Source organism: Macrobrachium rosenbergii, chromosome 41 (genome assembly GCF_040412425.1).
Source record: "Macrobrachium rosenbergii isolate ZJJX-2024 chromosome 41, ASM4041242v1, whole genome shotgun sequence".
NCBI lineage: Eukaryota > Metazoa > Arthropoda > Malacostraca > Decapoda > Palaemonidae > Macrobrachium > Macrobrachium rosenbergii.
Genome location: NC_089781.1, coordinates 89274608 through 89290308, shown reverse-complemented (window position 1 = coordinate 89290308; position 15701 = coordinate 89274608). Strand labels below are relative to the sequence as shown.

The following is a 15701-nucleotide window of genomic DNA, read 5'->3' as shown; positions in this document are numbered from 1 at the left end:
GCACTGACGGCAGTAACTTCCTTCGGGGTGCAATTGGGTATTAAAAGTTAGACAGATATATCTAGACCTGATGAAAACACGATTCAGACAGATATTTAAACGCGAGAAAGGAAAATAAACAATGATCGCATGGAAACATTTTTAAAAGAAGATATATCTTTTATTAAAATGATAGTGGCTACAGTTAAATTTTCATCGACATATTGTTGCAACATCTGTTGACCTAATTACAAAAACATGATACAGGTTCATTTCCAATTTATTTATTTTATTATTTGTTGGTCATTCTTGACATTTTGTTTTTACTGTAAGTTGACTATTCTTCTATATACACATACATGTCTTCCATATGAAATTAATAGCCTTTTGCCATCGGCATGAACATGACTAATGATTTACACAGTACGACACGCACTACTGATAACATGATGATTATATTTTACATATTTCTTGGGGGTTCTTGCGTACAGCTTCCCCAGCGCAAACACGTCCCCCACCCTTCTGCTTCCCACTTGCAAGGATCGATGAGGAATTCACGGTCTAGACCGTGAGGTCATTACACCCAGGTCCTGATTACACCTTACGAGTCCTACTCCACGAACTCGGAGTGGAGGCAGCCTATTTTAGCGCTAAATTCTACGTTGGATCTCTTCTCAATTTTGTTAAGGTTTCCCCGCCATATTCACATCTACTAATTTGTTTAGACCTAGTGGTTAAGAAGGCGACTACTTTCAAGTTGGCTGGAACACGCTGGCTGTCAGCTAGTCACGTGGGTTGTATGCGGTTCTTGTCCATTATTATGAATCTTTTATTATCAGGTTCCTGTTGCTTAGACATGAAACTAGAGGTCCTCTCCCAGCCGCTCGATTTCGCTTATCACGTAATCCATAGTGGCCATTGTGGGAGCTGGGATGCAGTGGTTTGTCAGTCGGAAGAAATTCACGAAGTTCTTGCTTTTCAAAGGCTGGTATCCTATCATCAGGGTGCCTTCTCGCATCATGCGCGCTTTGATCTCTGGTGACACCTGGGGATCGACAAAGTTAATTAGCGCAAATATTGGAGGTATTGGAATTGTTGCAAATCATTTACAGATGCCTAATGCGCACAGGCATTTGATGAAGTTAAAGGATATTTTATATATATATATATATATATATATATATATATATATATATATATATATATATATATATATATACAGTATATATGTCTTTTTATCTTCATATATATACATATATAAATATGTGTATATATATCATATATATATGTGTGTGTGCACATGTGCGTGTGTGTGTGGGTATACATTTCTGGCATATTTTTTCATCCTGTTTTTTAAGCACTATATATATATATATGTATATATATATATATATATATATATATATATATATATATATATATAAAATTGTGTGTGTGTGTTCAGCATAACTCTGAAATGCATTAAGCAATGTCAATCAAACTTAGTATACATATGACTTACTATCTGGAAAAGAATACTGTGGGGGTTAGATATCACTGTCACCAAAGGGGGTGGGGGTAGGAAGGGATTGACATGTAAAAATAACTGAAAACAACAGACATTAGTGTCTAATCCATAGTTTTCTAGGTTGCTAAGATGAATGGTGACACTCCCGATGCCCTTTAATTCCAAGTTCAGCCCCAATAGGAAGGTGGTGAGAAGCAGTGAAAAATAAAATGTCAAAAATTACAGATATTAGTGTCTAATCCACAGTTTTCAAGGTAGCTGAGATGAATGGTGACACTCCCAATGCCCTTTAAGTCCAAGTTCAGCCCCAATAGGAAGGCGGGGGGGGGGGCCCAGTGAGAAGGGGTGAAAAATGAATTGTCAAAAATTACTAAGCCATAGTTTTCGAGGTCGCTGAGATGAATGGTGACACTCCCAATGACCTTTAAGCCCAAGTTCAGCCCTGAGAGGAAGGGCGGGGGGGAGGGGAGAAAAGGTGAAAAATAGAGCGTAAAAAATTACAGATGTTAGTGTCTAATCTGTAGTTTTCAAGGTCACTGAGATGAATAGTGGGATTCCTGATGCCCTTCAAGTCCAAGTTCAGCCCCAATAGGAAGGTGGGGGGGTGAGAAGGGGTGAAAAATAAAATGTCAAAAATGACATATGGTAGTGTCTAATCCATTGTTTCCGAGGTTGCTGAGGTGAATGATGGCACTCCCAATGCCTGTTAAGTCCAAGTTCAGCCCTGAGAGGAAAGGGCAGGGGGTGAGAAAGGGTGAAAAATAGAACATAAAAAATGACAGATGTTAGTCTAATCTGCAGTTTTCAAGGTCACTGAGATGAATCGTGGGATTCCTGATGCCCTACAAGTCCAAGTTCAGCCCCAGCAGGATGGGCGGGCGTGAGAAAGGGTGAAAAATAAAATGTCAAAAATGACATATGGTAGTGTCTAATCCATTGTTTTTGAGGTTGCTGAGATGAATGGTGACACTCCCAAGGCCTGTTAAGTCCAAGTTCTGCCCTGAGAGGAAGAGGGGGGTGGGTGAGAAAGGGTGAAAAATAGAACGTAAAAAATGACAGATGTTAGTGTCTAATCTGCAGTTTTCAAGGTCACTGAGATGAATCGTGGGATTCCTGATTCCCTACAAGTCCAAGTTCAGCCCCAACAGGATGGGCGGGAGTGAGAAAGGGTGACAAATAAAATGTCAAAAAATGACATATGGTAGTGTCTAATCCATTGTTTTTGAGGTTGCTGAGGTGAATGGTGACACTCCCAATGCCCGTTAAGTCCAAGTTCAGTCCTGACAGGAAAGGGGGCCAGGGTGAGAAGGGGTGAAAAATAAAATGTCAAAAATAACAGATAGCAGTGTCTAATCCACAGTTTTCACGTCACTGAGATGAATAGTGACAGTCCCAATGCCCTTTAAGTCCAAGGTCAGCCCCAGTAGGAAGGGGGGGCAGGGTGAAAAAGGGTGAAAAATAAAATGTAAAAAATTACAGATATTAGTGTCTAATCCATAGTTTTTGAGGTTGTTGAGTTGAATACTAACACTCCCAATGCCCTTTAAGTCCAAATTCAGTCCCAATAGCAAGGGGGGATGAGATAGGGTGAAAAATAAAATGTAAAAAATGACAGATATTAGTGTCTAATCCACAGTTTTCTAGGTCGCTGAGATGAATGGTGACACTCCCGATGCCCTTTAAGTCCAAGTTCAGCCTCGATGGGAAGGAGTGGGGAGGTGAGAAAGGGTGAAAAATGAAATGTAAAAAATGACAGATATTAGTGTCTAATCCATAGTTTTCGAAGTAGCTGAGATGAACAGTAACACTCCTGATGCCCTTTAAGTCCAAGTTCAGCCCTGACAGGAATTGGGGAGAGAGAGAGAGAGAGAGAGAGAGAGAGAGAGAGAGAGAGAGAGAGAGAGAGAGAGAGAGAGTTTATTGTTTGTCATTCAGAGTTTTCCAGGCAGCTCTGGATTGGTCAGCTAGTATATATATATATATATATACATATATAATATATATATAAATAAATGTATATATATAATATGATAATATAATATACTGTATATATATATATCACATAAGTCTGTGTGTATGCGTTTCTTAAATGTCTTTTCCTAATTTTCTTCAGTACTGTATGTACATACATATATATATATATATATATGTATATATATATATATATACACACTTGTACGTGGGTGACTGTGTGTTGTGTGTGCACATTTATGTGAAGGCATAAATGTGTGCGAGTGGACAGTTGCGTGCGGGAATGCGTAAACATTATAGTCAAGGAACGGCCGACCGTTAAAACATCATAAGACTGACTTGTGAACGAAAGCTGGCTACCTAAATTAGGCAAAAGTATATGGTCTCGTGCTTATCCTCAATTTCCTAACCTTAGATAGCTTTTGCCACCACTCTGGTGTCTCGGCCTGCCCTCGTAGACTCTTGGGAATGAACCAGAAGCAGACGTTGGTGCACTGGGGCTCTGCCACCACTAGGCGGAAGCCCTCTCTCTTCGCGATCTTCTTGCTGAAATAGCTGGAGAGGATATGAAGTCAGTGCTGACAACAGCATCGCGTGGATTGCAGCATAAATAAATAAATAAATGGATATGAAATAACAATTAAGGAGTGATGTGTGTTCCGTGAGATTATTATATATTTCACCATTAATGCTGCACTTATTATTCAGGTATAATAATGATATACTGTGGACTGGGTATATGTTAGTTTCAGATAGCTACGATGAGAGAGAGAGAGAGAGAGAGAGAGAGAGAGAGAGAGAGAGAGAGAGAGAGAGTTTAATGATGAATAGTCGATTCGTATATCACGCAATCCTCTTTCATTAATGAATGCCAGTGCTTTGATGTCACAGACTCGCTCCACAAGAACGAAGGTAGAGTATTAAGTGCTTTTGGAAGTTTAAAGTAATAAGATTTTAAGAAGGAAACAGTAAGTATAGAGCGAAGTCAACTTCGGTATTCGGGAATAGCATATTCTAGGGAAGGTATCTTTCCATTACGAAGTAAATTAGAAAAAAACTTTCATGTTGGTAAACCAATGTTTAGCTGTTCAGTACCGACCTAGTACCACAACGTCCGGGAATTAGAAAGAGAAATATATGTGGAGGGCGAGACATATAATATAGATAAGGCTTAACATATAATATGTAACTAGCGTTGAAAAGCTGCAAGAGGTGCTTACAAAACTGGTTTTTATGACTATTTAATAAGTGATCTGTGACTAATGCTTCGGAGATGTATCAATTCAGTGTCTGTACCTAATGACTTCATAATCATGGATGGTCCACAGGCTGCTTGCAAGTAGTGATGACATAGTTCAGAAATTTGCATAGAGGTTATCAGTAGCTAATGCTTACATTATTCCAGGAGCGAGTTGACAGTCAATCTTTACCTTGAGGCCTCAAACGCAGCGTCTATCCTCCTCTCAATCTCCGTCAATCCGTGGAAACTAAGTATCAGGTAGAGCTTGTTGGCATCCGGTTTACGACCGCACTGGAAGCTCATGTCACCAATGTCGTAATTCACGTCGTAGACTTTGTCTTGCTGGAAGAGATACGTCGCTTGCGCCGAGTTGCATTCCCGAAGGAGGCCCTGCAGGGACAAAACTTAAGTTTTGGGTTCAGTCAGAATCCCCTTCTCTCTTGGCAATACGAGACTCACGGTCGATGCTATAAGGCTCTAAGCATTGAAAAAAGCAACCATTCTTGATGTAACAGTAATTTTGTTACTGTAATAATTAATAATATTGCTCTTTTGGTTAACGTAATTATCCGATAGTTCAAACTCTTCATGGCTTAATTATAACAGGTAGAAGAAGAGTATAAAACCAACACATTCGTTATGGAAACACATAACTGGAATTGTTAAGGTAGATAGCATAAAATAAGTGATTATTACTACTGTTCAGTAACACTCACTGTGCAATAAAATAGAAATATATACTATTTATCATTTTTATTATTATTACATTCAGAAGATGAACCTATTCATATGAAACGAGCCCACAGGGACCACTGACATGACAGGAACAATGCAGCTTACCTTATGCTTCGTGAAGAACGGTGAACATTGCAAAGGAGCTCCAAGCATCTTGTGTGGGTTCCACGCAAGAGAGTCGCACCTGGGATGAAGCAATATCATTATCACAATAGCCACCATCCAAACCAATCACCATCATAATTAAAGTATTGCAGTCATAATTAAAATGTATTATGTCTTGTGCTGTCAGTCTCATTGTCATTATAAACATTGGAAAGCACTGCAATGATATACAACCTGTAGGCCTACATCATATCATGAGCACCATCAAAACCAGTCACCATCTTAATTTAAAATGCTGCAGTCATAACTAAAATGTATTAATATATGTTGTGCTGTCATCCTTATTGTCATTATAAACACTGGAAAACATAGCGGTGATATACAAGCAGTAGGCCTATATCATTATCAGGAACATACGCCTGTGAATGCCGTAACAAGATTTCGTGTGATAATAAAACAAAGAATACAGAAACGAAGAAGGAAGTAAAATAATAAATGGATAAGGAAAGAGATGTGCTTTAACGTACCACAGGTTTGGACGACTCACCTTTCTATGCCTTTCATGTTGTGTTTGTGCTTCTTGGACAACAACACTATTCCTCCCCAGCATGCCTGAAATAAGTTCGGATAAATTATCCCTGTCAAGCACAGTTGTACTCTTCAGGGTTTATTCCATTTCAAGGTTTGCTAATTCAGTTGGGGATGAATTTAGACGGGAAATACATATATACATTATGCCTGCAGCTTAATGCGTGCCTATACGTCAGTGCACGGGCATGTAAATTTAAGTGGGCAGGGTATAATGTTCCATATTTACTATGTACACATAGTAAAAATAACTTACATGGACAATTAGCAGTTATTAAAACCGTTATAACAATTCGAGTCCTTATCTTATTATCTGACCTATAACATTGTACCGCCAAATAATTAATCAATCACCCAATTATCTCTCTCACTCCAGCGTGGCAACATGAACATCACCATGGCAACAATAGGTCTACTTTGGCTCTTGTAAAACTGTTTCTGAATTAGACTGATAGATGGACGTACGAACTGATATGAAATCTTGACCCTGTTGGTGGCGTAATGGTCAAAGGTCTATGATCCTAGTCTTCGACCCTGCGTGGGTTTGAAACTCACCTTGGAAGAACAATGACTTCATTCATTTTCATCTGATTTTAAAGAAATAAAGTTATTACACTTACGTCCGTATGAAGCCAGAGCCCTTCTTCCTCGCAGACGTCGGCGATTTCGTCGAGAGGATCGAAGGATCCCAGGACCGTGGTGCCGCTGCTCGCTGCAACGAAGAAAGGATCTCGACCTTCTTCCCTGGTCTTCTGTATGGCCTCCTTCAGCGCCGCAGGGATCATCCTGCCCCTGGCGTCCGTTGGCACGAGAACCAAGTTATCCAGACCGAGGCCCATTAGAGCCGCGGATTTGTGAATCCAGTAATGGCACTGAATAAAAGAAAAGTATTAGTAATTACACATATAGGCATAAATTTGTATATGCTGTATGAATAAACGTAAATACGCACGCTACACGAACCCACATACGTCTAGTGACGTTGTCTAGTCGACAATGACTAGGGATATCCCAAAAATTTTAGTTATTTATCATTATTTTCCTAAAAATACAGCCAGCGGTGTTTAATAAACTATTAACTGCGTCATAAAGTATGTGTATGCTCAAAAATGTTTCCCATTATCTCTGTATGTGAACATCAAAAACCAAATGCTATAAAAAACCTCTACGAATATTCTAACGCCAGTTTCTACATTTCAGTCAAAACGAAGGAAAGCTAAGAATGTCGAGATCCTTCTTATTTTTATTGTTGCTGTTGTTGTAGTTGTGATTTTTATTACTATTATTATTCAGAAGATAAACTATTCATATGGAACAAGCCTACAGGGGGGGCACCGGTTTGAAATTCAAACTTCCAGAGAAAATGGGAAAAGCCAACGGTCGTTTCCCTTACCTGATCAGAAGCAAAAGCAACCAGCTTTTTCAAGCCAAATACTCCGGTTCTCTTGACACCTGGGCAATGCCGGTACCTGGCTAAAGTCATTGCGTAAGTATTGCTGAGAGACCCACCTGGAATGGTAGTAATAAAAATAATTTACTTGAAATTCCCCCTAAATGTACAGCTTAATCTTCTCATAAACAAAATACAATTTAGCGTACGTAGTATTTTTTTTTTTGTGACAGGAGATTAAAAGTTATAATTACTCGACATAATATGATTTCGTAATATGATTTTTTTTACTTTCTGATTTATTTAATGACGTAAATATACAGCTTTCAAATACACGAAAGAGACATTATTGGCATGTTTGTGATTAGACCATTTTGTTTGGTAGCCTCTCTGCTAAGTGCATACGTCGTCTCATTTTAAAGAAGACGTTTGTTGTAGAAAAGGATAATGGCCAACGATTAAAATAAACAGTTTGATGTACTATTAAATAAAGTAAAGCTAAAGAAGTTTAAAATTGTAAAAAAAGGGGGAGTTCAGCTAAAATAATGTAATAAACAAGTGTGAAAGCGAAAGGGTAAAAGTAAAACTGTAACAAGTTAAAAAAAAAAAAAAAGCTCTGCACCTCACGCGAATAGTGTATAGTGCGCCCGCTACTGTGTTTGTGGAGTGAGAGCTTAGGAATACAAGTTCTATCAACCTTCCCTGGTATGCGATTCGGGTCAAGTTTCAATTCCTTCTTTTGCTTTGAAGTTTGTTGGTTCATGGCCTATGTTCACGGCAGACACTCTTTCAGTCTATTGATTCCAACAATATGTTGCGAATAACATTCACTAAAAATGTTCGCGCGCTTGTACAGCAGCTTTCTTGTTTAATTTGATCTACATGCTTGACGGCGTATTTTCATGGATCTGTGTAATAATAAAGAACATCTAAAAGCAATGAACGTCCTGGTAACTAAGAGAGAGAGAGAGCCTTACCAGCTGAGAAAATGCCATCTCCCTCCGGCCATCCGATGAGAGCGTTCATTTTAGAGATGACAAACTTCTCAATCAGGACGAAAACTGGGGATATCTCGTAAGTATGTCTGCAAAAAGGGGAGAATGAATAGATAAATAAATAAAGTTATTTTCCTTTCCTTGGTATGACAGTCTTCGTGTTATGCAAGAGAGAGAGACGCAGTCAAATAGCATTAATGTGGCTCTGACATGACAATGGCATTGTGGGTCAGCATTCGATTGTAGCTTAGTAGCGGTAGTGGTAGTTATGTGCAGGGCCGATACCCTGGTTCAGTGGATCCCGGTGGTGGTGGTGGTAGTAGTAGTGGTAGTAGTAGCAGCAGTGTCGATCTATGAAGTGATATATTAAATCCTTTGCTGCTAGTTCACCGGTTGGGTCGCAAAAGGATTTGGTTGGGGTGGGGGAGAGAGAGAGAGAAATAACACGCAACGGTCAGTACTCCGACAAAAAACACCTCTCTCTCTCTCTCTTATCATCACTAAAGATGGAGTTAATCAATACAAACTTTGTCCATGAAACGATTTCGACAGAGAGAGAGAGAGGGGGGGAGAGAAACATTACCTCGTCGAGGTAAAGATTAGACATGGCGGCATAAATATTGGGTTGAAAATCGTCTGAACAATTTTAAAATGTTCGATCACTGCAATATCAAAACGCCTTTTTTTTTTTTCGCTCACTCTCATATGCTAGTGTTAAATTTATTACTGAATGAATGAAATATAAACTTTAGACCTAAGGGCAAGCGCTGTTTTGTTTATCCGAAAGTTTTTATGAAAACGTCGAATAATTAGTAAAGACAAAGGATTTTTTATATAAGGAATATATATATATATATATATATATATATATATATATATATATATATATGTGTGTGTGTGTGTGTGTGTGTGTGTATTTTATATATATGTATAAATATGTATATGCCTGTGCAAAAAATTAATCCAGTAGGTGACTCAGGATTACCAGAAGCTTTACAGACACAAAAAGGTTTTAAAATGAACAAGTACAATAACTCAAACTAGATACGACCAATGCAGATAAAAATGCAAATTTGATGAAGACGGCAACAGGACTTTTCTCCTGCCACGTAAGAGGTCAACACCAACCCTCTTATGCCGTTCAACGCTGTACCACCCGTCAGCCCATACGTCCCAGAATATAACACGCTGTTACGTAAAGAATTCTGGGTAGGGGAGCCCATGCTTAGTCATGGTTCCCAAATCAACTTGACGCACCAACTGTCCAGTTCGTTTCGCCTAGCATTGTTACGTGAGGGGAAAAAAGATGCCAAGCTTGGAGTTCAATTTCAGTGACCATTCTTTTTTATCTATATTCCTCTATCCAGTTCCCTGTGCCATTAAGAAATCGTCATATCATCCTTAATCCATTAAAAAAATAGTAATAAACTTATTATCATCATATAGCGTCAATCAAAGGGAGCTGGGCCAAAAATCCATTTTTTAGCAAACTACCACGAAATTAAATACCTGTAAAAGGAGCAAAGAGGAGTCTGGCGAGACTCAGGTAAGAAGAAAAATTAATAAAAATATTAAACAAATAAATACATAAATAAATGCGGTTAAGATCTAAACAGATCAGAAAAATTATAACAAAGAAGCATGACGCAAAAGCAAGAAAAAAAAAAAGATGGGCTGATTATCATATTTAAAGGAGTAATTTACGATCTGGCATTCCCTCCCCCCCCCTTTTTTTTTATAAAGAAAGTGTGTCTGCAATATTATGCAGTCGAGAGAGAAAGGTATCCTTTGGCAAAATCAGCCAAGGAGGATGTAACGAAATCTGCATATTACTTGAACTCTTATTTGTGGTAGAGGTTTGTTTTTTTTTTATCATATGCATTCCATTATCTTTAAATATAATTAGGATCTATTCATCCACTTTTACCCTCTTAAGCTAATAAATCTTTGAATTCCATTGTACAGTTTAGAAAAATATCTGCAACCCCGCCTAGTCCAATGCTGGAGATGACAATATTCTTGTGTCGGCCCACTTTTCATCTTCCTTCCTTTACTGACACAAACGAATCTGATATTTACATGTTCTTTATCATTGACATCATTCGTTAAACCATAAACTGAACATTCCATGCAACCGAATATTTCGCCAGATGTTATACTCCTTAATAATGTAATCCGAAAATATGTGAATCCATTACTACCATTACCCTTGTGTATGCTTCAAGTGATAATTCTTGTCAGAGCATGTTAAAATATAGTTTGCCAAGATATTATAGGAACCTAATTTTCTATAAACTACGGTAATACAGTCTGTTTTCTATCAAGGATGCTCCACCTCTCAAGAAGAGTTACTGATCAGTAGAAGAACTTACTGGTTTGAATTTAAAGCTTCGGTGAGCCACGCTGACACTAGACCTACTTCATCGATGCCGTGGAACTGATGGTTTAGGAAGTAAGGATGCTGTGTCTTAAGGCTGTACTTTACAATTTTGTCTATCATTGCCTCTGCTTCTGATGCCGTCAGTCCTTCGTCACTAATGCTCAGCTGAAGTAGTTCCTGCTCGAAGCAATTACTCCTCAGTTTTGATAAGAAACCTTATCTTCACACAAAGTACATGTAGGATTAGAATAGGTAAGTATCCCATGACCAGTTTTGCAAGCATAATTGTTCATTTGTTTTGAAAGCGGGATGCCTTATTATCATTTACATGGTTTTCAAGTATTTTTACAGTAACAATTAAACTGGAAGAAAGTTAGCAAAGTGTGTGGTGAGAAATGTACTGACACTGTAAATACTAAATCTGAGTTGTCAAAAGCACTAGGCCTACCGCCTAAAAATAATGAAGGGGGGGAATCTGAAAAAAATGCGCTAATATTGCTGTTTTTATACTAAACCAATTTTTTGTCTCCTTATAAACATGCACAATAATTCCCTATATTAATAACATCACCTCGAGTACCCTACCTCCATTTCCTTGGGATGCTTGAAGTCCAAGATCTTCTTTGAAGAATCGACGCCGAACACAAGTTTTTCATCGAAGACCATGCCAAAAACCTTCTTCAGAAGGCTTCCGTCTTCCCAATTATCATTTTTTCGTTTTTTTCCATCCATGTTCAGTGTTGTCTAGGCCTGAACCTACAAGAATGAAAATATTTAATAATTTATATCAAGATCTCATCTAAAGCACGGTATCTTGTGTAGTTTAAGTTTCCCAGTATGACTGGAAAAAACAAAACATGAGTTTGACTGGGCAGCTATTATGGTGTTGATATTTCTATTACTTACATCTATGTATGAGTTCGGAGCACAATTCAACATCTGCGATAAAAATTACTAACCCTCACTTAACCTAACCTAACCAACGCAGCGCCCTGCCAAACCGGGAGAATTTCGCTGTTAGGCTGACGTATGGATGGCCTGCTGACGGATAGTCTTGACTGACTTAGGCTAGTTACGGTTACTTTTTTTCTGTTACTATCTTGGCTGCGGCGTAAAATGGGAAATGCCCACTTTTAGAAACGTAATCAGGCAGCAAACTCACGATACCCCGGTTTTGAGAACTCAAGTAATATGTTTCGAAAATCCATTTCATACAAGGAGGGCACTATTCATTTCTTAAATCTGTCAGTGTATATACTAAAACAAACAAATGGTATTGTACACTATTTGTCTGGGGATAATTCGACACTGATTTTTGAAACTCCATAATAGATTTCATGCGGTAACTTTCATTATGATTACTTATGCGGATGAACTAACATTACAATACAATACTTTAGTTTAAATGAAAATGGATAATCATTATCCCAATGTACTTCGGGGACAACAGAGACTGTTTCGCATGAGCGTAGTTGCACGAATCTAGCTTCCGGGAAATATCAGTTCTGTTTCAAGCGTAGAACAATATTCCCAACCTCACATACGTACAATACCTCACAAAATACAACACTGGGGAACAATCTAATGCACCCTGATTCACAAGAAAAGAGTAAAAAGTCAATCACCTCTTTGCTGTTTGAGCTACGCTTGTTGCAGAGTTGAACTGCCGAGTCTAATACGGAGACTTGCAGTATTGACTTCTCCGTGCGCTGCTGCAGCTTACGTATAGAGTCGCCCCATGTCAACGTGGAGGCTTACATGACCGGCTTACATGCTTACATAACGCAGTAGCAGAACCACTCGTGATAAAATACGATTCGGTGAGAATTACAGATATTGTTCTAAATATAAGACCGTGGGTGCTAGGACGATTTTATGGCCATGGTTTTACAAATGAGGAACGAAAGTGTTTGCTTAGTTTTTAATGAGTAAATATATATATATATATATATATATATATATATATATATATATATATATATATATATATATATATATATATATTTATTAGTATTAATAGCGGTTTTGCTTAGTCCTTAAAAAGGCTGAAACAGCATTTCTCTGTTCATTGTGGAAGACACGTGCGCATTGGCTCATGAAAGAAAATGAACAAAAGACTGCGCTAGAAATATATATACAGTATATATATACAGTAAAAGCACGTTAAAAAAGAAGATATGTATATTTATATACGTATATATATACGATGTCATCCAACCTCGTATATAAATACACGTCCCAAGTGTGAACGGGGAAAGTACGTTGGATGCACAAAGCGGTTGCTAAACTTAACTTTTATACAGGCCCGGATCCTCTGTCGCTAAGGTGTCAGTTTCAGAACTGGCTGCCGACTGTCCGTATCCAAAAACCTCCAACGCTCGTAATCAAGTGTTGCACTGGAAAACCAACATCAGTTATGGAGATTTTAATATCATATCTTTGACGCAAGAAGAGGGGTTATTAACTTCTTTAAGTTCCTCGCTGGATGAGCGGGTTCCGTTCTCAGCTACCACTCTGTTGGTCGCGAGTTCGAATCTCCGACCGGCCAGTGAAGAACTAGAGGAATTTGTTTCTGGTGATAGAAATTCATTTCTCGCAATAATGTGGTTCGGATTCCACAACAAGCTGTAGGTCCCGTTGCTAGGTAACCAACTGGTTCTTAGCCACGTAAAAATAAATCTAATCCTTCGGGCCAGCCCTAGGAGAGCTGTTAATCAGCTCAGTGGTCTGGTTAAACTAAGATATACTTAACTTCATTAACTTCTTTAGAGGCCATCATAATTATAACTACCATCCCCTCGTTAAACGTCCAGACAGTCACTACACAGCTCTGCATAGCATAACTATAATAGTTGCTGGTTTATATTTTGGCTTGTACTTCAACTTTCACTTACATTCCTTCTTTTTTAGATGCTTTAGTTTTTTTTTTTTTTTAACTCAGCTTGAGTAGGTTATGCTCGTCTTTATAGTGATTTTGCGTTTTTTTTTAGAAGATTAATTTTTTTTTTTTTTTGTAAATTGCAGCCTTGAAGATGTAATGAGATATTGTGAAACGTCGTCGGCAAAATAAACTGTTGTTTTATAATACGTGCTGCATTTTCCTGGATGCCCCTTTGATAGCTACTATGAAGCCTACAGCTATATGACCTGTTTATATATATATATATATATATATATATATATATATATATATATATATATATATATATATATATATACGATTTTAACCTGGGAATGCTTACCATGAGCCAGTTCTAGACTCGGGATGAGTATTTACTTGACTTACTACATAAAATTCCTTAGTTTTGACTTCAGCTGATTCAGGTAATCGTAATATACAAAGAAACGGGGGTATTACTGAGCTGAGGGATCTACTCACAAGGCAATTTTGTAAGCAAACAAATTTGAGTAAGTTTGAACATTACGTATATTTACATTAGCAAACAATCAGAAGATGAAATGAACTGAGGCAGGCATGTAAGGCCTGTGAATTAAGCAAAATACAAGGCTATGTACAAATGACCACTTCGAAGGTATGTTCTCTATGACGATGCTGATAAGGGCATCGTGGGGTTCATGACATGCAAGGCACAATCAAGGAAGGATTCCACTGCTAACATTCTCTATGTAATGGAGAGATTTGCAAATTAGAGGCCAGTAGGGACACAGCGAAATAAGCATAGGACAAGGCGGTGCACGGAGGGCGCCAAAATTACCTTGAACACACAGTTCTACATAGTTATTCACACACTGGAATTTGCTTAACACTGCACTGGCTAGGGCGAGGCTGAGTTAAAACATTGGCACTTGAAAATGAAGTAGAAAGTTCAGTGAGAGAATTCAAACTTTGTGACTGAATGAAAGGGCCTTTGTAACAGAGCACTTTACCTTGTAGGAGAGGTGGCTTTGGCCTGGAAATGGCGTTGGAGGAGGACTTAAGGGGGGCTCACTGGTAATAAGACTGAGGCCTGGCAAGGTGTACCTTGTGGAGATGCACGGCACTCTGAGGGAGGTGGGAAAGCAAGGGAGAGGTGTTGCGGCTCGACTGCGTCTAGGTATATCACTGCTATGTCTCTCTCTGACCTCCTGCTCCCAGGGTCAGTCCTTTTCAAACTTCGGTTGCGGGATTAGGATGCTTTCCTGCCCAGATGGGGCTAGCGTCGTTCCTCTATGCGTGCACATCATTTTGATTCAGGGTCACAGCATGGGCTATCAAGACCGCATGCTTCTACGGGGCCCGCAGCTCTCTCTTAATCCGTATCTCTGGTTCGATTCCGCCTCTGGCCAAGATTAATCTTCTCACGGCTCCACGTTCTGAAACAAAGACACTTCCAGCAGTCACATGTTTACAGAGAAAAAGGGAGAGGTAAATAGTGCAATTAAAGGATTTTGGAAGGGGCCAATATTTCTTTGTCCTTCCTTGTCAGGCTGTGCTAAGCAAAGTACAGTATTCCTTATTAATGAATCTATATTAAAGCTTTGAAAGAATGGATGCTTGGGAAGATGTAGCTATATAATATATATATATATATATATATATATATATATATATATATATATATATATATATATGTATATATATATATAATATATATATATATGTATATATATCATATATGTATACATCTCTATCTATCTACCTATCTGTCTATCTATCTATCTATCTATATATATATATATATATATATATATATATATATATATATATATATATATATATATATATATAATCGTGAAGAACATTAACGATGAGGTATGTTACCTCCTTGTTGATCAGGTTATTATCATGTTATCAAGATATATCGTTAGTT

The 15701-nt window shown here is 38.2% G+C and overlaps 1 protein-coding gene across 3 annotated transcripts; it reads right to left on the bottom strand.

The window, feature by feature from the left end:
* Positions 1 to 138: 138 nt before the first annotated feature.
* LOC136826980 (cysteine sulfinic acid decarboxylase-like) lies at positions 139 to 14943 on the bottom strand. Of its 3 annotated transcripts, none has more exons than XM_067084600.1 (11): positions 14779 to 14943; positions 11476 to 11646; positions 10883 to 11067; positions 8493 to 8599; positions 7519 to 7634; positions 6746 to 6997; positions 6085 to 6149; positions 5538 to 5616; positions 4888 to 5087; positions 3868 to 4012; positions 139 to 1024 (listed from the first exon to the last, which is right to left on the bottom strand). In XM_067084600.1, the coding sequence occupies exons 2-11, from the start codon at positions 11620 to 11622 to the stop codon at positions 842 to 844; spliced, it is 1479 nt and encodes a 492-aa protein (XP_066940701.1). In that variant the 5' UTR covers positions 11623 to 11646; positions 14779 to 14943; the 3' UTR covers positions 139 to 841. The 3 variants fall into 3 exon arrangements, with proteins under 3 accessions (XP_066940701.1, XP_066940700.1, XP_066940702.1); XM_067084599.1 differs by lacking the exon at positions 14779 to 14943 and adding an exon at positions 12516 to 12733; XM_067084601.1 differs by lacking the exon at positions 14779 to 14943 and adding an exon at positions 11850 to 11909.
* Positions 14944 to 15701: the final 758 nt, after the last annotated feature.

What these genes read in the sequence shown, in the direction of transcription:
- LOC136826980 (XM_067084600.1), bottom strand. Translation starts at nt 11,622, where the DNA reads ATGGATGGAAAAAAACGAAAAAATGATAATTGGGAAGACGGAAGCCTT. An exon ending in AGATGGCATTTTCTCAGCTG is followed by an intron (nt 7,635 to 8,492) that starts GTAAGGCTCTCT and finishes CTACCATTCCAG; the next exon opens with GTGGGTCTCTCAGCAATACT. An exon ending in AACATGAAAGGCATAGAAAG is followed by an intron (nt 5,617 to 6,084) that starts GTGAGTCGTCCA and finishes GCTTCATCCCAG; the next exon opens with GTGCGACTCTCTTGCGTGGA.